The 22,866-nt window shown below is 45.3% G+C and overlaps 1 protein-coding gene across 1 annotated transcript; it reads left to right on the top strand.

Annotated features, from left to right (window-relative positions):
• The first annotated feature begins 365 nt into the window (after positions 1-365).
• CLDN16 (claudin 16) lies at positions 366-9,955 on the top strand. The gene is made up of 5 exons (XM_087726033.1): positions 366-532; positions 4,342-4,444; positions 6,378-6,542; positions 7,356-7,547; positions 9,766-9,955. The coding sequence occupies exons 1-5, from the start codon at positions 425-427 to the stop codon at positions 9,897-9,899; spliced, it is 702 nt and encodes a 233-aa protein (XP_087582159.1). The 5' UTR covers positions 366-424; the 3' UTR covers positions 9,900-9,955.
• The last annotated feature ends 12,911 nt before the right edge of the window (positions 9,956-22,866 follow it).

The raw sequence follows: 22,866 nt of genomic DNA, 5'->3' as shown, positions 1-22,866 counted from the left end.
TTCTAATGTTCTGCTATTCTATTATCCTGCTTTATTCTGCTGTTCTGTTCAGGTTGGCACTGCCCGGGATTTGCTGCTGGCGTGGAGGCATCGGCTGGCATTGACCTGCCCTTGTGCGCATGGAGAGGACTTTCTCTGGAAGCGGCCAGACCTTCCAGAAAAATCCTGGCTCCACCAGGTGAGTCCACCTGAGGCTGAGCAAAACCTGGCCAATTAAGGAGGACTTTAATGCAGGGACATGCCTGGCTGTGTGTGTGCCCCACTTCCTGGCTTCTGCGCACCCTGCCAGGGCCCTCCTCCTCCTCCTCTCCCTCCCATGCACGGGATCCTGGGGGTCACTGCCCCACATCCATCTGCAGGGAGGGAGGTTTGGCCCTAGCGACAGGCCAGGGAAGGGGGCAGCTGGGTCTCCCTGGCAGAGAACATGAGGCTCCAGTATCTGGGCTCCTTCTCCGCTTTCCTCTCGGTGGCCTTCCTCATCGCGGCCACCTGGACCGATTGCTGGATGGTCAACACCGATGACTCCCTGGAGGTAAGGCCCCAGCAGCCCCCCGGGGGGTCTTTGTGTCTCTCTCTCTCCCTGTGTGTGTGTGTGTGTGTGTGTGTGTGTGTGTGTGTGTGTAAGCCCGGACAACGGCTGGGTTCTCAGAGGTTCTTGTTGGCAAAAGGTCACTTGGGAGTCTCTCCCGGGTGCGAAGGGAAAAGCAGCAGCAAAAGGAAACGTCACCGGTTGGATTTCAGCCTGCTGCTGTGCAGGTGTCAAAGGCACAGGGGCCAACCCAGAAAACGTAGAGGGGAGGGTCATTGCTCTTGCCTCCACGTTGGGCCATTCTGGCAACAGAATCCCTTCGGCCACCGGATTTGAAATTTCGGGCTTAGACAACTTAGAACTTCGCCATCGTCGATCCGACCGAAGTGTAGTACACAAAATTATCTGCTCCAATGTCCTACCTGTCAATGAAGACTTCAGCTTCAGCCACAACAACACACCAGCTCACAATAGATACACACTCAAGGGAAACCGCTCCAAACTCGATTGCAGGAAATACGACTTCAGCCACAGAGTGGTCAACGCCTGGAATGCTCTACCTGACTCCCTTGTTACATCCTCAACCCCCCCCCAAACTTTAACCTTAGACTGTCTACTGCCGGCCTCCCCCCATTCCTAAGGGGTCCTTAAGGGGCGTGCATAAGCCCACCAGCATTCCTACTGTCCCTGTCCTAATGTTTCTTTTTATTCGTATCCATTTCATGTATTCATAATCAGGTCTATACTTAGTAGAACTAGAATTACTTTGTTGTCATTCTACCCATAAGTATACCCACTTATATCTATTATTTAATTCATACTTGACGAAATAAATAAATAAAGAATAGAGATTGAGAAGACAAAAAAAATATATCAGTTTTTTAATTGGGCTGCAGTTTTGGGATTTTCTACTATGTTTTATATATATACAGTGTGTATGTATATATGATATGATATGATATGATATGATATGATATGATATTATATTATATTATTATACACACAAACAATATATATATATATATATATATATATATATATATATATATATATATATATATATATATATATATATATATATATATATATATATATATATATATATATATATATATATATATATATATATATATATATATATATATATATATATATATATATATATATTTGAGCCTGTGGCCTAATGGCTAAGATCTCTGCCTAGTGTGCCTAGTATGCCATATAGCCCAGGTTCAAATCCCAGTAAGGGTCTGGCTAGCTGATGAGAGCTAAATAGCTTGAAATCGATCTATGCTAGTCTCCCTTTATTTATTTATCAGCACAAATAAAAAAACATATATATAACAAAGGCAACAGTAAAAATTTGGGTTTCTGTCGTGATGGACTCTTGTGACAAGCCGATTGACAGATGATGGAAGCAGTTAGCTTCCTCCCATAATTGGGGCTTACCAGGGGTTGTAAAAATCTAATATATATATATACACACACATACAGAATATATGTGTGTATACACACAAACACAGAGACGTGTGTGTGTGTGTGTGTGTGTGTGTGTGTGTAAGCCACCCAGAGATACCTTGAGGTAAGATGGGTAAAGTATACATTTTATAGATGAATGATTGAATGAATGAATGAGAGGGAAAGAAGGAAAGAAGGAAGGAAGGTAGGAAGGTAGGAAGAAAGAAAAGAAGGAAGGAAGTAAAAGAAAAAAGGAAGGAAGGAAGGAAGGAAAGAAAGAAAGAAAGAAAGAAAGAAAGAAAGAAAGAAAGAAACCTGGGACTAAGGAGGAATTTCCCAACGTTGAGGACAATTAACCGGTGGAACTGCTTGCCACAAGAAATTGTGGGTGCTTCATCACTGGAGCTTTCTAAGAAGAGAATGGACAACCATTTGTCTGGAACGGCACAGGGTCTCCTGCTTGAGCAGGGGGGTTGGAAGACCCCAAGGTCCCTTCCAACTCTGTTATTCTGTAATTCTGTAAGGCTCACTTTCTTGAGCAGGGGGTTGGACTAGAAGACCTCCAAAGTCCCCTTCCAACTCTGTTATTCTATATTCTGTAACATAGAAACCTGCAGACTCGCTTGGGAAGCCGGGAGCGGAGGGGTTTTGGAGTCCACAGAACTCTCTCTTCTAACCTTGGCTTCCCGGTTGAACGGCCCACGTGATGCCCCCTACCCTCTAACAGCCTCATTAACCTGCCCTTGAGGCTGGTTGGCAGCCTCCACATTTCACACTTCCCTGCTCAAGTGTGAACGCTTAAACGGCCACTGCAAGGGCCGCTGGTGTTAATTCCTGACAGATTGAATTACTTTTCGCACTTCCCCGGTCCATTGGCTCTCTAAAGATTGTGGGTGGGGGGGTTGACCTCGGCTCCCTTCCAAGGGGGGGGGGCTTTGCAAGGGGCAGCCCAGAGAGGCTATGTGGTGGTGGGGGGGGGAGATTTCCCCTCTTACACACACCCCTCTCCTCCTTACCTAGCTTAATTTAAGCCCCACTTTTACCTGCTTTGCAAAAATTGAAGAAATTCCAGCAGTTTCCCCTGAGCCACCGAGATGCCCAAGAGAATGGAGACTCCAGGCGAGGCTTGCAAAAAATATCAGCTTTTACTGATGGCCAAAGCAAAATCTGGGTGGCCAAACTCCATCCAAAACATACCAACCAATGCACGTAAGGGAGAGCCGCCCCCTGCGAGAGGGGCTCAGCGTATTATAGAGCTCCCGTCTCTCTTTCCCTTCTCTGTGGAGGATCCCTATAGCCTTGGGTAGGGGGTGGCAGCCCCCCCTTTGCCGAGTTGTTTCCCGGCAGAATGCTTTAAGGGTTTATCAGCCAGGAAAACTCCCTACTTTGGTTCCTTTACCCACGGGGCCTGATATTCCCGTGTAACAATTTCTCCTACGTTTTCAAGAACGTGCCTAGCCTTTGAAGCCAAGAATAGAAGCGAGACGCAGCCGCGAGGTAATATTTGCAGCAATGCCGTCCCGTATTACGGTTATAATTTGCTAGGCTAGAAAACAGCCATTTTCAGAAGCCAGTCACAAAGCTGAATTCTTAATAGCAATAGCAGTTAGACTTATATGCCGCTTCATAGGGCTTTCAGCCCTCTCTAAGCGGTTTACAGAGTCAGCATATCGCCCCCCACAGTCTGGGTCCTCATTTCACCCACCTCGAAAGGATGGAAGGCTGAGTCAACCTTGAGCCGGTGAGATTAGAACCGCTGAACTGCAGATAACAATAGCAATAGCAATAGCAATAGCAGTTAGACTTATATATCGCTTCATAGGGCTTTCAGCCCTCTCTAAGCGGTTTACAGAGTCAGCATATCGCCCCCAACAACAATCCGGGTCCTCATTTCACCCACCTCGGAAGGATGGAAGGCTGAGTCAACCCTGAGCCGGTGAGATTAGAACCGCTGAGCTGCAGATAACAGTCAGCTGAAGTGGCCTGCAGTACTGCACCCCTAACCACTGCGCCACCTCGATTGATTCCTAGCAGGATATCGCATCAGACGCAAACAGCAAATGTTGGTTTAATCAGTAGCAATTATATAGGGACATAAGCCATTCCTAATAAAAGCAAATAGCCAATATGGATTCATATTTGAGTCATATACGCCTTCAAAGACTTCTGAAACCATCTATCAGAATAAAGCTGGAAGGGACCACGGAGGTCTTCTAGTCCAACCCCCTGCTCAGACAGGAAACCCGGGGGGAATTCTGGGAGTTGAAGTCCACAAGTCTTAAAGTTCCCGAGTTTCAGAGAGGCGGCTGAATTGTAACAGCCAGGAAAAATAACCAGGCCTTCCTCCCCTCTAGGTGAGTGCCACGTGCCGTGGCCTTTGGTGGGAGTGTGTCACCAACGCCTTTGACGGGATAACCACCTGTGACGAATACGACTCCATCTTCGCCGAGCACCCAGGTAGGTGGGCTGCTTGCCCTGAAGGCGAGAGGATCCACAGGGACCCAGGAGGTCATCTACACAGGCAGTCCTCGACTTAACGGCCACAATTTCCATCGCTCGGCGAGACGGTTGTGGAAGTGAGCTTTTGCCCCATTTTCTTGCCATCGTCCTTAAGTGAATCACAGCGGTGGTTACGTTCGTCACACGGTTGTTAAGTGAATCTGGCCTCCCCATGGACTTTGCTGGTCACAAAATGGGATGGTGCGATGGTCTTAAGTCACTTTTTTTCAGTGCCGTCATAACTTCGGACGGTCACTAAACAAATGGTTGTAAGCCATGGAGTACCTGTAGTATGCTATGGGATTCCCCCCCTCTCCTTCCTCTTGTTAAAACATCCCGGTTGGTGATGGATGGTCTCTGGGGGGCCCCCACATACCCAGAGCCCCATGTTGTCCGGAGGTCCTTCTTGAACACTCCTGATCTAGAAGAACCAAGTCCATCCTTGGTGGCCCTGGACTTTTTTGAAGAACTTTTAGGAAGGGATCAAGAAGTTTTAGAAAGTAATGTCGCCTCCAGAAGTTGTGAATGCTCCAAGACTGGAGGTTTTTAAGAAGATGTTGGATAACCATTTGCCTGAAGAGGTGTAGGGTCTCCTGCCTAAGCAGGGGGTTGGACTAGAAGACCTCCAAGGTCCCTTCCATGCTCTGTTCTGTTCTATTCTAATTCTATTCTATGGAACAACTTCCTTCTAGAGGTCGTGAATGCTCCAGCACTGGAAGTTTTTAAGATGTTGAACAGCTAAGATGTTGAAGTGTTGCAGGGTTTCCTGTCTAGGCAGGGGGTTGGACTAGAAGACCTTCAAGGTCCCTTCCAAGTCTCTTATTCTTATTCTATGTTCTATGTTCTATGATGTTCTATGTTCAATGTTCAATGTTCAATGTTCAATATTCAATATTCAATATTCAATATTCAATATTCAATATTCAATATTCAATATTCAATATTCAATATTCAATATTCAATATTCAATATTCAATATTCAATATTCAATATTCAATATTCAATATTCAATTCTAATTCTTATTCTATTCTGTGGAACAACTTCCTTCCAGAAGTTGTGAATGCCCCAACACTGGAAGTCTTTAAGAAGATGTTGGATAGCCATTTGTCTGAAGTGATGTAGGGTTTCCTGCCTAGGCAGGGGGTTGGACTAGAAGACCTCCAAGGTCCCTTCCAACTCTGTTATTCTATTCTATTCTATTCTATTCTATTCTATTCTATTCTATTCTATTCTACTCTTACTCTTACTCTTACTCTTACTCTTACTCTTACTCTTACTCTTACTCTTACTCTTACTCTTACTCTTACTCTTACTCTTACTCTTACTCTTACTCTTACTCTATACTCTATACTCTATACTCTATACTCTATATTCTATATTCTATTGTATTCTATATTCTATATTTTTAGTCTATTCTATATTCTATATTATATTCTTACTCTTATTGTGTTATATTCTATATTCTATATTCTATATTCTATATTCTATATTCTATATTCTACATTCTACATTCTATATTCTATATTCTATATTCTATATTCCATATTCCACATTCCACATTCCACATTCTATATTCTTTATTCTTTATTCTATATTCTTATTCTTATTCTATTCTGTGGAACAACTTCCCTCCAGAAGTCATGAATGCTCCAACACTGGAGGTTTTCAAGAGGAGACTGGAGAACCCTTTGTCTGAAGAGGTGCAGAGGTTTCCTGCCTAGGAAGACCTCCAAGGTCCCTTCCAACTCTCTTATTCTATTCTAATCCTTCCTCCGAAGATCTCCTTCCAGGCTGGAGAACATCAAGTTCAGGGCTACACCCAGAGTAGGGGGCTGCCACCCATCTTCTTTCCCCCCCCCCAATCTCCCCCCTCCCCCGTTTCTTTTGCAGTGAAGGTAGTCCTGACCCGGGTTCTGCTGATCACTGCTGACCTTCTGGCTGGACTCGGATTCGTGTTTCTCCTCCTGGGCCTGGACTGTGTGAAGTTCCTCCTGGAGGAACCAGGGATCAAGGACCGGATCTGCTTCGTCTCTGGATTGGCGCTTTTAACAGGAGGTAGGGTAGATCTGGAGGGGTGGGGGCTGCACTCCCAGAAGTCCTTCTCCCATTCATGGCATCATTCAACGGGCTTTGAAGGAGCTGTGTTGCTACTGAGATGGAGGGATTCCATCCCAGAGCTCTGAAGGAGCTGGCAGGCGTCATCTCCCTCCCTCCTTCCCCCTCCCCCCTCTTTTCCTCCCTCCTCCTCTTTCTCTTCCTCCTTCCCTCTCTCCTTCCCCTCTCTCTTCCTCTCCATCACTCCCTCTCTTTCTCTCCCTCCTTCCCTCCTTCTCTCTCTTTCCCTCCCTCTCCCCACTCTCTCTTTCCCTCCCTCCCCCTCTCTCTTTCCCTCTCTCCCTGTCTCTCTTTCTCAATCTCTTTCCCTCCCTCCTTCCTTCCCTCCTCCCTCTTTCCCTTCCTCTCCCTCTTTCCCTCCCTCCCTCTCTCTTTCCCTCTCTCCCTGCCTCTCTTTCTCTCCTTCCCTCTCTTTCTTTCTCTCCCTCCATTCTTCCCTCTCTCTCTTTCTCCCCTCTCTCTCTCTTTCCCTCCTTCCCTCTCTCTTTCCCTCTCTCCCTCTCCCCCTCTCTTTTCTTTCCCTCTTTCCCCCTCTCTTTCTCTCCCTCCCTCCATCCTTCCCCCTCTCTTTCCCTCCCTCCATCCCCCCTCCCCCCTCCCTTTTCCTTCCTCCTTCTCTTTCTCTTCCTCCTTCCCTCTCTCCTTCCCCTCTCTCTTCCTCTCCATCACTCCCTCTCTCTCTTTCTCTCCCCCCCTTCCCTCCCTCCCTCTTTCTCTCTCTTTCCCTCCCTCTCCCCCCTCTCTCTTCCACAGGTATTCCTGGGCTCATCGGCTCCACCTGGTACGCCATTGAGGTCTACATGGAGCGCTCCACCCTGGTCTTCCATAACGTCTTCGTGGGCACCCAGTATAAGTTTGGCTGGTCTTGCTGGCTTGGGATGAGCGGCTCCTTGGGGTGCCTCCTGGCCGGGGCCTTCTTGACCTGCTGCGGGTGCCTCCTCCAAGGTGAGCTCAGAATATTGGTAGCTCAGGGTTGGCCCGAGGGGCCCTTGGTGCTCCCTGAGCTTGGTTGTTATCTTGCAGACGTTTCATGACCCAACTAGGTAACATCATCAGTGCTAGTAGAATATAAAATGAGTGCAAAGCTTCTTCCTCCAAGCACTGATGATGTTACCTAGTTTGGGTAATGAAATGTCTGCAAGGAAACCAGCAAGCTCAGAGAGCCCCATAGACCCTACAGTCCTCCTCCTCCTCCTCCTCCTCCTCCTCCTCCTCCTCCTCCTCCTCCTCCTCCTCCTCCTCCTCCTCCTCCTCCTCCTCCTCCCTTCCAGCACTGATGATGTTCCCTAGTTGGGTCATGAAATGCCTGCAAGCAAACCACCAAGCTTAGAGAGCATCAAGGACCCCACAGTCTTCCTCCTCCTCCTCCTCCTCCTCCTCCTCCTCCTCCTCCTCCTCCTCCTCCTCCTCCTCCTCCTCCTCCTCCTCCATCTGCCTGCTGGCTGGAGAATTGTAGGAGTTGAAGTCCACCCATCTTAAAGTCACCAGGTGGGGGGGGGGGAAACCCTGCTTTATTACAACTGGGCTTCCGCCAAGGTTACTGTGACGCCCCCCCCCCCATAGAAGCAGCTGCTTTTAAAAGGGGCGGGCAGTCTACGGTGGGCTACCTGCCTATGCTGGCTGAGGAATTCTGGGAGTTGAAGTCCCGGAACACCCCTTAAAGACACCGAGAAAGAAAAGACACTGCTTCATCGCAACTGCACATCTTCCAAATTCATGGGACAATTATATGCTTATTTGTACCCTCTGACAGCTATCATGAAGTGTTGTACCTTATGATTCTTGACAAATGTATCTTGTCTTTTTATTACACTAAGAGCATCTGCACCAAAGACAAATTCCTTGCGTCTCCAATCACACTTGGCCAATGAAGAATTCCATTCCATTCTTATTCTACTCTACTCTACATTCCAATATCTATTCTATTCTATTCTATTCTATTCTATTCTATTCTATTCTATTCTATTCTATTCTATTCTATTCTATTCTATTCTATTCTATTCTATTCTATTCCATTCCATTCCATTCCATTCCAATATAATATAATATAATATAATATAATATAATCTTCATTCCAATATCTGTTCTATTCTATTCTATTCCATTCCATTCCATTCTTATTCTTATTATACTCTAACTCTACATTCCAATAGCTATTCAATTCAATTCTATTCTATTCTGTTCTGTTCTGTTCTATTCCATTCCATTCCATTCCATTCCATTCTTATTCTTATTCTTATTTTTATTCTTATTCTTATTATACTCTACTCTACATTCCAATATCTATTCTATTCTATTCTATTCTATTCTATTCTATTCCATTCCATTCCATTCCATTCCATTCCAATCCAATATAATATAATATAATATAATATAATATAATATAATATAATATAATATAATATAATATAATATAATATAATATAATCTTCATTCCAATATCTGTTCTATTCTATTCTATTCCATTCCATTCTTATTCTTATTATACTCTAACTCTACATTCCAATAGCTATTCAATTCAATTCAATTCTATTCTGTTCTGTTCTGTTCTGTTCTATTCCATTCCATTCCATTCCATTCTTATTCTTATTCTTATTATACTCTACTCTACATTCCAATATCTATTCTATTCTATTCTATTCTATTCTATTCCATTCTATTCCATTCAATTTCATTCTTATTCTTATTCTACTCTACATTCCAATATCTATTCTATTCTATTCTATTCTATTCTACTCTACTCTACTCTACTCTACTCTACTCTACTCTGCTCTAATCTTCATTCCAATATCTATTCTGTTCTGTTCTGTTCTGTTCTATTCTATTCTATTCTATTCTATTCATTTCTACTCTACTCCTATTCCATTCCACATTTTCTCTTCTCCTCTCCTCTGCTCTATTCCATTCCATATTTTCTCTTCTACTCTACTCTACCCTTCTCTACTCTACTCTATTCTTGAAGCAGCTGCTTTAAAGAATTCTCCACCCTCTTCATTTGGCTACCTCCATGTGCTGTGGCCTATTTCCCCTGAGCCGTCTTGCTTTCCCCTGGATAACCCCTTCCTCCAAGAGCCCGTCCCAGGTACCCTACTACAAGCTCCGTGATTGCCAGTTCCATGGCTAAAAGCCACCTGTCTCTTGTCTTTTGTCTCCCGGTTCTCAGATGCCCACTTGGAGAAGGGCTTCCGTCCCGGGGCTTTACGGAAGGTTTATCTGCCTCCTGCCATGAGCCTCTCCTGCCATCCGCCTGTGCCGACCACCACAGCCAAGATGTACGCAAGGGACACCCGGGTGTGAGGAGTGGGTTGGGCACAAGACAGGCTGCAAAAGTCTTCAGAATGAAGACTGGCTCTTTAAAGCAGTGTTTCCCAACCTTGGCCACTTGAAGATGTCCGGACTTCAACTCCCAGAATTCCCCAGCCAGCGAATGCTGGCTGGGGAATTCTGGGAGTTGAAGTCCGGATATCTTCAAGTGGCCAAGGTTGGGAAACACTGCTTTAAAGACCCAGAGGACCTTCACCCTTGGCCACCAGACAAGTTACTTTGCTTAACGATCCCTGTAATGCAAGAACCAGCCCTTCGCCGTATTTCATCACCCAAAAAGATGGAAGTTTTCACCCACCAAGCGAGACCAGTTGATAGAGATTTAACTCGGCTGCATCCTCTCCCCTGCCTGCCTGCCTCCTGCACCCAGGATTAGTTCCCATGGCTGCGTTTCTGCCTTTTTCATCTCGCGGGTCTCTCCCTCCAAGCCTGCTCCTCCTCCTCCTCCTAATTTTTGCAATGCGATTTGCCAAGGCTCCAATTGAATTAGGTAGATTCGGATGTCTTGACCTGTCCGTGCCTTCCTCTTCGGGGAAACAGTTAGCCGGAACAATTTGCGTGGTGAGGTTGCTAAGAAAATACGTCTGTTTGGAGCAGCGTGTCTCGAAATAATACAAATCTTCAATGGTGGTTTTAAAAAAAACAAAAAACAGATTTCAAATGATACGATGGATTAAACGTACAGAAGGGAACATGAGAAAATCAGACAAAATGAGAAACTGTTGTTGTTGTTGTGAGTTGTGAAGTTGTGTCCGACCCATCGTGACCCCATGGACGACGTTCCTCCATCCTCCAGAGTCCATTGAAGCTCACACTGACGGCTTTGGTGACTCCATCCAGCCCCCTCCTTCTCTGCCGTTCCCTTCTTCTTCTTTTGCCCTCCATCCTTCCCAGCATGAGGCTCTTCTCCAGGGAGTCCTTCCTCCTAAGTACCTGACATAGATAGATAGATAGATAAGTAGTTAGGTAGGTAGGTAGGTTAGTAGATAGATAGATAGATAGATAGATAGATAGATAGATAGATAGATAGATAGATGATAGATAGATAGATAGATAGATAGATAGATAGATAGATAGATAGATAGATAGATAGATAGATAGATAGATAGATAGATGTTGTGAGTTGCAAAGTCATGTCCAATCCATCGTGACCCCATGGACAACATTCCTCCAGGCCTTCCTGTCCTCTCCCATCCTCTGGACTCCATTGAAGCTCACTCCGACTGCTTCGGTGACTCCATCCATCCACCTCCTTCTCTGCCGTCCCCTTCTTCTTCTTCTGTCCTCCATCGTTCCCAGCATGAGGCTCTTCTCCAGGGAGTCCCTCCTTCTCCTTAGGTGGCCAAAGTACTTGAGATAGATAGATAGATAGATAGATAGATAGATAGATAGATAGATAGATAGATAGATAGATAGATAGATAGATGTTGTGAGTTGCAAAGTCATGTCCAATCCATCGTGACACCATGGACAATGTTCCTCCAGGCCTTCCTGTCCTCTCCCATCCTCTGGAGTCCATTGAAGCTAAGGCCGACTGCTTCGGTGACTCCATCCAGCCACCTCCTTCTCTGCCGTCTCCTTCTTCTTCTTTTGCCCTCCATCCTTCCCAGCATGAGGCTCTTCTCCAGGGAGTCCCTCCTTCTCCTTAGGTGGCCAAAGTCTTTGAGTTTCCTCTCCAGGATCTGGCCTTCTAAAGAGCAGCCAGTGTTGATCTCCTCCAGGACTGACCAGTTGGATGGCCTTGCAGTCCAACTGCAAGATATTGGAAGATAGCATCTTCCAATATCTCAGGGGTTGCCACAAAGAAGAGGCAGTCAAGCTGTTCTCTAAAGCACCAGAGGGCAGCAGAAGAAGAAATGGGTGGAAACTAATCAAGGAGAGAAGCAACTTAGAACTGAGGAGAAATTTCCTGACAGTGAGAACAATGAATCAGTGGAACAGAAGTTGCCTCCAGAAGTTGTGGATGCCCCAACACTGGGAGTCTTTAAGAAGATGCTGGATAGCCATTTGTCTGGAACGGTGTAGGGTTTCCTGCCTAGGCAAGGGGTTGGACTAGAAGACCTCCAAGGTCCCTTCCAACTCGGCTATTCTATTTCTATGGTTAAAAAAAAATATGAATCTGTTTGCACATTGAATGATGAAAACTCAGCAGATGGGTTTTATTAACCTGCCTTTTATATGTGAAGTCTGCCACCGTGTTTCCCTCGACGTGACCTCAAACTTTCCCTCTCTCCAGCAATTATTTTGCAGGAAAAGAATTAGCATGCGATGTCAATTTTTTGGGAATGCCGATCCAGGATTCATGTCCCTTCCTCGGGCGTCCGTATCTTGTATTATTTCAGAAACATTGTTTTCCTCAAAGGGAGAGGGAAGCACACAGGTTATTGTTAGCTGTAAAAAAAAATGAATGCAATGAATAAATACATATGGATCAGAGTGTTCCTTCCCTCTGAATTTGTTGTAGTTGCCTTGGTTACGCAGCTCCTTTAAAAACCCAGATTATCTAACCATGTTGGAATAAACTTTGCATTGCCTGGCTCCTGTTGTTGAAAAGGTGGACTGCACACTGGTGTATATTACTTACTTGAGGTCTCAATAACTTCCCTGTTAGCAAGGAAATTGACAGGGCAATTTAGGGAGGTGATTTATCAGGGCAATTTATCTCCTGCCCCAATTCAGGAGACTGGACTCCTTGATCTGCAGACTATTCGTTTAGCAGCCATCCAAAGTTACAACAGCACTGGGAAAAAGCGACTTGCAACCAGTCCTCGTACTTGTGACCATTGCGGCAGGCACGCACGCGCGCGCACACACACACGGTCACATGATAGAAATTTGGGGACTTTGCAAATGGATTTACGGCGGTTTCAGTGTCCTGGGGTCGTGTGATCGCCATTTGAGACTTTCCCAAGTTATGGGGGAAGCTGGATTTGTTTAATGACCACATGACTCACTTAACAACTGCAGTGGTTTGCTTAAACTCAGGGAGGACACCACAGTCGTCGTCCTCCTCCTCCTCCTCCTCCTCCTCCTCCTCCTCCTCCTCCTCCTCCTCCTCCTCCTCCTCCTCCTCCTCCTCCTCCTCCTCCCTTCTAGCACTGATGATGTTCCCCCTTTGGGCCATGAAACGTCTGCAAGAAAACAGCCAACCTCAGAGACCTCAAGAACCCCAAAGTTTGGGGAAAGGACACAGGTGTCCACCATGGGTTCACTTCCCCAGAGGGGAGTGGTGGGCTATCTGTGTGAGAGAGAAATAAATAAAATCTTTACACCAAGCTGCAAAAATCCCTTTTCCCAGAGGCAGCCAAGAAGGCCAGACTTGGGGTCAACAATCTGCACCCCACCCCCCAAAGTCTCTCCATCCAGAATAAAAATGGGGGGGAAACACCCAGAGATTGATGTTCTGCAAATAATACAATCTATGACTGATGGACAGAGGGAGGGTGAGCAAGAGAGGGGAAAATCCCCCCCCCCCCAAATCACCATCACCCTGTGAGCTTTTTTAAAAAAAAGGTGGTGATTTCAGAGCTCAGAAAATAAATTCCCCCTTTCTGAGCCAATTCTCTTTTCCTTTTTGGAAAATAAGCTGCACGAAGTTGAAAAATAAATAAATAATCAAATTGTAACCTTGGGATTTGATGGCTGGAACTGGTTCGGACACCAGAAGGACAACATGTGGGGGGGGCTTTACTTTGGCTCTTTGAGAAAGTCAGCTATTAAAGCCTTTTAGAACGTAGATTCATCAGACTGGAGGGTACCCCGAAGGTCATCTAGTCCAACCCCCTGACCAACAAAGAGATCTGAAACCATCCTGGACAAATAGCTGCCCAGTCTTTTCTTTAAAACCTCCAGTGATGGAGCGCCCATGATTTCTGATGGCAAGCTGTTCCACTGGTGAATTGTCTTGAACTGTAAGGAAGTTTCTCCTTAATGCCAGGTCGCTTCGCTCCTTGATGAGTTTCCATCCCCTTCCTTCCTTCCTTCCTTCCTTCCTTCCTTCCTTCCTTCCTTCCTTCCTTCCTTCCTTCCTTCCAGAATCACAGGACTGCAGGGGGCCCTCAGAGGTCTTCTAGTCCAACCCCCTACTCCAACCAGGAGACCCTATAGCATCTCAAACAAGTTGCTGTCCATTCTCTTCTTGAAAACCTCCCGTGATGGAGCTCCCACAACTTCTGGTGGCAAGTTGTTCCACGGGCTAATTTTTCTCACTGTCAGGGAATTCCTCCTTCGTTCCAGGTTTGCTCCTCTCCTTGATTAGTTTCCATCTGCTGCTTCTTGTCCTGCCTTCGGGTGCTTTGGAGAATATCTTGACCCCCCCTCTTCTTTCGGGCAGCCCCTCAAATATTGGAAGGCAGCTATCCTGTCCCCCCCCCCAGTCCTTCTTTTCACTGGACTAGGCGTCCTGCATCCGTTCTTCATCTGTTTTATCCTCCATTCCTCTAATCATCCTTGTCGCTCTTCTCTTCCCATCACAATTATAATGGTTGCAAAATGGATCACTCTCAGGTTCTTTTTTTTTTAACATTGGTCGTTAAGTGAATGCCGCGGTCATCAAGAGGATTGATTGCTAGGGGGCAGTTTTGCCATAAATGGCGGCTTCCCACAGAGACGTTGTAAAACGCGATCCTTCGACTTGCAAGAGGCTACAAAGAGGTGGACAGTTGCCCGGCGCCTGACATGCCACCCTGTTTTGACTCCCCCTTCTTCGCTTGTTCAAAGACGACAGGCAGACAGACTTAAAAGGAAATAACTTTATCAGTCCTCGGCTCAGACTGGCTGCGAGCCCAAAATAAACATAAATAAAGTCTCTGGCAAAAAGGTTACGCAGCAGAATGCAAAAACAAAGAGCTCTTACAGCAAAACCAGGTTTACAGAAAGAAAGCAGATCACTTCTCCAAGCGTCTCTTCGAATCAGGGTTACAGAAAGCAAATCACTTATCCAAGTGCCTCTCACAAACAAACCATGACCGATGAACGACGAACCACGAACGAACGTTGACTTCTGCAACCAGGGCGTGGCACCATCAGTCCTTTTATCTCCAGAAGACCACGCTAACCAGCAACAGCTGCATTGTTATTCCTGCATCCCGGCTCAACTCGAAAACTTCTGCTGAGTCACAACACCACCCCATGGCTCTGGAGGGGAGGGGGGCACCCCCAAAACTTCAGACAGTCACTAAGCAAGTTGTCGTAAGTCAAACTTCCTATAACCTGCCCAGGCGGAGCCCCTGTGAAGCCAAACCCTCCTCCTTTAAAAACGTAAAAATCCACGTGCTTAGAAAGCTAGTGGGAAGTTCCCCTTACCTCGATCCTGAAGGGCTGCCTTTCTATATGCAAGGGTCCTTCCCTCCCCTCCCCTCCCCTGGAAGGCAGCTTTAGACCCAGGGATTTGGTGGACCTGCCAAAGGTGAAGGTGGGATCAAGGCTGGGTGGTGGGTGGGCAATTTGATCCCATCCTGACTCCCACCTGCAAATCTCTGATAATGAGAAGAGAACAGAATAAGAATGAATACAATAAGAAAGAATAGAGTAGAATAGGAGAAGAGAATAAGAGAGTTGGAAGGGACCTTGGAGGTCTTCTAGTCCAACCCCCTGCTCAGGCAGGAAACCCTACACCATTTCAGACAAATGGATATCCAACATCTTCTTAAAAACACAGTGCTGGAGCATTAAAGAGCCGAGGTGGTGCAGTGGTTAGAGTGCAGTACTGCAGGCTACTTCAGCTGACTGTTATCTGCAGTTCAGCGGTTCAAATCTCACCGGCTCAAGGTTGACTCAGCCTTCCATCCTTCCGAGGAGGGTGAAATGAGGACCCGGATTGTTGTTGGGGGCGATATGCTGACTCTGTAAACCGCTTAGAGAGGGCTGAAAGCCCTAGGAAGTGGTATATAAGTCTAACTGCTATTGCTATTGCTATTCACGCCTTCTGGAGGCAAGTTGTTATAGTTAATATGGTTAGTTGATATAGTTTGCTCAAAAATCTGGCGGAACCGTTTCTGTTTATTGCATCTGTGCGTGGATCAGTTTTTTCATCCAGGTAGCATTTGAGGCTGTCAGAGGGATAATTTGGGGTCCCAATAGGTGTCGGGGCTGTGCAAGAACAGATCGGAATGAAATCCAGACAAGCTGTGAAGGGATGTATTTATTCCCCAAAGCAGGGAGTTTTGCTTATGGGGGCAGCTAGAGAGAAAATGGGATACGTGGAGGCTGTTTTTATTGGGGGGAGTGGTCCTCGGGGCTTGAGGGGTGTGTGGGAGTGTTGGTACATGACCTCTGCGATGTTTATTCTTGTGAGACCCGCTTTAATCAACTCTATTTCTATTTGCAGACCTTCTCCTTTGATACGTGGGTTGGATCTAGGCCACCTATTGTGGGGTTTAAAGAAGTTGGGAGTAAAAGATTTACCCTGTTTGTTATTTTTATTTGATTGGCTTGCTTTTAGCTTGACTGACAATGATCCGGCGGAAACGCTGACTCTCAATCCATGGTGGATTCTGCTAATGTTTAAGGGACGATGGAGAATAGGAATGAAATATATTCCGATACCAAATTTCCCCCAAGGCTCACACCAAAACTGACCACTTGGCCAAGTGTAGAAAGGGCCACTTTCTGCTTTCGAGCCATGACCTCCCAAAAGGGGATTCCTAGCCAGGCCCTCCCGGCGAAAGCCAGCCTCTCTCGAACTCAGACCCGAGGTTCTTTCGTGATCTCTTCATAGGGAGGCGGCTGCAATGATCCATTCCATGCTGGTGTATTCGAACGGGACTCCTCCTCGGTGCTCCACCCTGTGGTCTGCAGGTGGGGAGGGGGCCTCTGGACTGGCCTCCAAGGGGGCTCATCACTCCCTGGAAAGAACCAAAAGAGACACATTAAACGATTAAACGCTCATCCTTGACTTATGGGCCACAAGGGGGAGCAGATTTCCAATTGCAAAGCCAGGTGGTTGCTAAGTGAGACAGATTTTTATGGCCACAGTTGTTAAGCAGGTCACTGCAGCGGTTCAGCAAATCACGTGGCCATTAAGGGAATCTATCTATCTATCTATCTATCTATCTATCTATCTATCTATCTATCTATCTATCTATCTATCTATCTATCTATCTATCTATCTATCTATCTATCTATCTATCTATCTATCTATCTATCTATCTATCTATCTATCTATCTATCTATCTATCATCTATCTATCTATCTATCTATCATCTATCTATCTATCTATCTATCTATCTATCTATCTATCTATCATCTATCTATCTATCATCTATCTATCTATCTATCTATCTATCTATCATCTATCTATCTATCTATCTATCTATCTATCTATCTATCTATCTATCTATCTATCTATCTATCTATCTATCTATCTATCTATCTATCTATCTATCTATTCCATCATTATATCTATCTATCTATCTATCTATCTATCTATCTATCTATCTATCTATCTATCTATCTATCTACTATCTATCTATTTATCTATCTATTCCATCATTATATCTATCTATCATCTATCTATCTATCTATCTATCTATCTATCTATCTATCTATCTATCTATCTATCTATCTATCTATCTATTCCATCATTATATCTATCTATCTATCTATCTATCTATCTATCTATCTATCTATCTATCTATCTATCTATCTATCTATCATCTATCTATCTATCTATCTATCTATCTATCTATCTATCATCTATCTATCTATCTATCTATCTATCATCTATCTATCTATCTATCTATCTATCTATCTATCTATCTATCTATCTATCTATTCCATCATTATATCTATCTATCTATCTATCTATCTATCTATCTATCTATCTATCTATCTATCTATCTATCTATCTATTCCATCATTATATCTATCTATCTATCTATCTATCTATCTATCTATCTATCTATCTATCTATCTATCTATCTATCTATCTATCTATCTATCTATCTATCTATCATCTCTATCTATCTATCTATCATATCTATCTATCTATCTATCTATCTATCTATCTATCTATCTATCTATCTATCTATCTATCTATCTATCTATCTATCTATCTATCTATCTATCTATCTATCTATCTATCTATCTATCTATCTATCTATCTATCTATCTATCTATCTATCTATCTATCTATCTATCTATCTATCTATCTATCTATCTATCTAACTATCTATCTATCTATTCATTATATCTATCTATCTACTATCTATCTATCTATCTATCTATCTATCTATCTATTTATCTATCTATTCCATCATTATATCTATCTATCATCTATCTATCTATCTATCTATCTATCTATCTATCTATCATCTATCTATCTATCTATCTATCTATCTATCTATCTATTCCATCATTATATCTATCTATCTATCTATCTATCTATCTATCTATCTATCTATCTATCTATCTATCTATCTATCTATCTATCTATCTATCTATCTATCTATCTATCTATCTATTTATCTATCTATTCCATCATTCTATCTATCTATCTATCTATCTATCTATCTATCTATCTATCTATCTATCTATCTATCTATCTATCTATCTATCTATCTATCATCTCTCTCTCTCACACACACACACACACACACACACACACACACACACACACACCGTTGGCTTCACAGGTCAGAAGTCAGCTGGGAAGGTCACAAGGGGTGAACGCAGGAGGCTGAAACCGTCGTAAGTCCAGCATGGAAGCCAAGGGACCGGATTTTGTTCAATGGATGTCGCAATGCTTGTAAATGTGAGGACTGGTCATAAGTCATCGTTTCAGTGCTGTTTGAATGTTTTATGAAATGAGTCATTGAAAGTCAAGGAATATCTCTCTCTCTCTCTCTCTCTCTCTCTCTCTCTCTCTCTCTCTCTCTCTCTCTCTCTCTCTCTCTCCCCCCCCCCCTATTTATCTGTCTACCTATAATCCATCTATCCATCTCTGTCTACGGTATCTACTGGCCTGCCTGCCTCTCTATCTTTATCCAGCTACCAATTCATCCATTTCTTATTCCTCCCTCCCTCCCCCCTCTCTCTCTTATCCGTCTTTCTTTCTCTCTGAACCATATTTCACCTCTCTCTCCCCCATTTATCCCTCCCTCCCTCCATCTATCCATCCATCTATCATCCCAACCAATCATCCATCCATCCATCCATCCATCCATCCGTTTGCCTGTCTATCTGTCAGTCTATCTGTCTGTCCATCTATAGGCCCGCCCGCCCGTCCACCCACCCACCCATCTGTCTGTCTGTCCGTCTGTCTATCTGTCCTTCTATCTATCTGTCTATTTATCTGTCTGTCTGTCCGTCCGTCCATCCATCCGTCTGTCCCTCTATCTATCTGTCTATTTATCTGTCCGTCCTTCTTTCTGTCTATCCAGTCTGTCTGTCTGTCCATCTGTCCGTCCGTCCGTCCGTCCATCCATCCATCCATCCATCCATCTATCTTTATCCATCTAACTATCCATTTATTTCTTATCTATCTACCTCTTTCTATCTATCCATCCATTTCTTATCCACATCTTTATCCATCCATCCCTCCATCCCTCCATCCCTCCATCCCTCCATCTATCTACTATCTATCTATCTAGTTATTATCTATCCACCCACCCACCCATTCATCCCTCTCTATTTCTGTGTCCGTCTGTCCGTCTGCCTGCCTGCCTCTCATCTCCCTCCCTCCTTGCAGGGCCCAACCCCCGTCGCCTCCAAGGGGGAATCCGCCTCCCTCCTCCATCCTTGGGTGGCCACAGTGGCAATGCCGGACCTCACTTGCACCAACAGGATTGTGTGTGTCTGTGTGGGGGGGCTCCTAGGGCCCCCATCCAGACTTTTCTGCCCCCCCCTCCCCCATGGGCTTCCCTGCCACCCAGACCCCCCCCAACTCAGCCTTTCTCCGACACCCAGGCTTGAAACCCACCGTGGCCCGACTCGGCTTCCCCCACCGCGAAGACCATGAGGGATCTCTGGGCCGCAGGGCGCCTGGGCAGCCCCAGCCAGCACCGGAGGCAGCAGCCCAGCAGGGCCAGGAGGAAGAGGAGGAGGAGGAGGGCCAGGAAGCACCTGGAGCAGGAGGGAGAAGAGGGGCCGTCATTCCTGGGGTCTCCCCCACCCACCCCCAAATAAAGCCCAGTGACGAGGCTCCCCAATGCATCGATTGAATCCCGGCAGTCTCGACACACGACCACAATTGGGCCAGAGTTTCTGTCGCTAAGCAAGGCAGTGGTTAAGCGACGCACGCTTTATTTTACAACCTTTTCTACCACAGTCGTTAACTGGATCACACAGTCGTTAAACTGCACCCAGTTCTGCAACCTTTTGCGCACCCTGTTTTGTTAAGCAAGTCACTCTGGTTGTTAAGTGAATCATGCAGTCGTTGTGTGGACTGGCTTTGTTTTGAAATTTGGCTGGGAAGGTCACAAATGGCGATCGTGTGACGCCCCCCCACCCCCACCCCCAGGATGTAGCATCGGTCGTAAATCAATGTCCGTTTCCAAGCACCCCAATGTTGATCATGTGACTTGTGAGGATGTTGCAACAGTCATAAGTGCAAGGACCAGTCATAAGTCAATTTTCTTTCACCGCCATTGTAACCTTGAATGGTTAAACCAGTGGTTGGAAGTCTAGAACTAGCTGTCTTAAGAACCGGGCAGCTATATTGTGGTTAAGACGTCTGCACATCGTTGTTTATTTGGGTTAATAATTGCTTAACTATGATTTACACTCATTTCAAACCCGGTTACTATAAGGAAAAACGGCTTAATGTGATTTTTGACTGGGGTGGTGCGACATAAAAACAGGGAAGGAAGCATAGACGCCCCCCCTGTAGGTCAAAAAAGGCAATATGGCAGCCATAAGCTCTGGTGGTCTCCTGCCTTCTCCTTTTTCTATGCGTCAATCCTACCACGTGCGGCCAATTAAACCTGCCATTTCCTCTCAGCTGCCATTTTGACTTTTTTGACCCCTCCCCCGGCACCCACAGATCCTACACCCTGAACCCTCTGAGCAGGGGGGAATGGAGCTGTTGCCTTGGTCCCATAGATGGACGTTCAAGAGGCATCTCTTGCTGCCAGAGACCAGTTTAAATCCTGCTTTAAGGAAGCCAGAAAATGAGTTTTATCTATTTTATCTCCAGCCTTTCACTGGATTGCAGGCTGGCTGGGTAGCAAGACGGCCAAGTCTCGGTCCTTGGAGAGGAGACCACACGGTAATCTCAGAGTTATTATAGGTAAGAGGCGAAAAATGAGGAAAACTCGGGAAAAACAGCAGTTAAGGCACCCGGTGGGAAGCGGAGATGGTGAGTTCTAGTCCTGCCTTAGATGAAAGCTGGCTGGATGACTTGAGCCAACCACCAGGAGACGTGAGATCTAGTCCGCCTTAAGACATGAAAGGCAGGTGAGTTTGGGCCAGCCCCTCCCTCTCAGCCCAACCCACCTCCCAGAGGGATGCTGTCAATAGGAGCCTTGGCTGCGTTTGCTGCCTTTCTCGTTACTTCCAGAATTAATAAAGGCGGCATACGAATCAATAGAAATAGCAAATAAATAATGAAAACCCCCCCCCCTTCTTTCTCCACCCCAAGCAAAGCAACGTGGATCTTATCGTCTTGGTCCTTGGAAAGTCTTGGCACTCACCAGAAATACCACGAAGGGAGCCTTGGTTCACGCCACCAACGCAGCTGCAAAATTTTAACCCCCAAAAATGGAGTTATTGCATTGCAAGGACAGTCGGCCACGTTTCCTGAAAAGTGAACATTTCAAAGAAGCACCTGGATTCATTCTCATTCTCACTCTCTCTCTCTCTCTCTCTCTCTCTCTCTCTCTCTCTTCTCTCTCTCTCTCTCTCTCTCTCTCTCTCTTCTCTCTCTCCCTCCCTCCCTCCCTCTCTCTCTCTTTCCCTCCCTCCCTCTCTCTCTCTCTCTCTCTCTCTCACACACACACACATACACACACAAAACCACAGAGCCTTCCTGTGCTCTTCCCATTAGTCACGCAAGAGCAAAATCAGACTACGCACTTTCGTGTCGTGCCGCCTTTAATTGCTTCATTGCAACTGGAAATGCCAGCTCGGAGATTGGGAGCGAAACCGCCTACAAGCTGGAGAAAAAAATACAAGCAGTCCCCGACTTACGACCAAAACTGAGCCCCAAATTTCCATCGTTAAACAAGAACGTTGTGGTTAAGCTAAAGTTCCGTCCCATTTTACCACCTTTTCTGGCCACCACTGTTAGGTGAATCCCTGAGGTTTGTTAAATTAGTAAGAGGGTCGTTAAGTGAATCCAGATTTCCCCATTGGCTATCAGGAAAGTCGCAAAAGGGGATCACATGATGCCAGATGGGAACACTGCAACCGTCATAAATACGAGTCAATCGTCGAAAGTCTGAATTTTGATCGTGACCCGTGGGGATGCTCTTCGCAGCCGTAGGTATGAAAAATGGTCATTCTGAGTGTTTTTGTAATTTTAAATGGCCACTAAAGGGAATGTTGTAAGTCGAGAACTAGGTTTATAATTATGTGTTTGTTTTTTAATCTTGCAAACTGCTCAGTCCCTTAAGATAGTCAGATGGGGTGGGGGGCATAGCAATTTAATAAAATAAACGAATAAGTAAAAACTAAACTAAACTAGTAAAATCACTAACTAAACTAAGCTAATAAAAACTAAAATTAAATTAATAAAATAACTCAACTCAACTAAAATTAAATAAACTAAGCTAATAACTAAAACTCAACTATTAAACGCAGACCAAGAGGCTTCAACTTGGCTGTGAAGCTCCTGGGCCAGGGATATTTTTCCTTCCAAGCTCCGTTTTGCATCTTTGCTGGTCCTAATTGAAATTTCTGCAGGATGAACCCGAGAAAGACCCTCCGGTGACCCTCAGCCAGGTGGACGTTGGCTTCAGGCCTCCCCCCAGCCTTGACCCCCCCCATTCCCTCTCCCCCAAGC

The sequence above is a fragment of the Thamnophis sirtalis genome, unplaced genomic scaffold (genome assembly GCF_051295495.1).
Source record: "Thamnophis sirtalis isolate CommonGarterSnake01/CBP01778 unplaced genomic scaffold, rThaSir2_p1.2 scaffold_11, whole genome shotgun sequence".
Taxonomy (NCBI): domain Eukaryota; kingdom Metazoa; phylum Chordata; class Lepidosauria; order Squamata; family Natricidae; genus Thamnophis; species Thamnophis sirtalis.
The sequence above is the reverse complement of the archived record's forward strand: the minus strand, read 5'-3'. Positions and strand labels throughout refer to the sequence as shown.

Excerpts from the sequence above, each read along its gene's own strand:
- CLDN16 (XM_087726033.1), top strand. The coding sequence starts at position 425 with ATGAGGCTCCAGTATCTGGGCTCCTTCTCCGCTTTCCTCTCGGTGGCC. Across the intron at positions 533-4,341 it reads ACACCGATGACTCCCTGGAG|GTGAGTGCCACGTGCCGTGG; the intron begins GTAAGGCCCCAG and ends CCTCCCCTCTAG. Across the intron at positions 7,548-9,765 it reads CTGCGGGTGCCTCCTCCAAG|ATGCCCACTTGGAGAAGGGC; the intron begins GTGAGCTCAGAA and ends CCCGGTTCTCAG.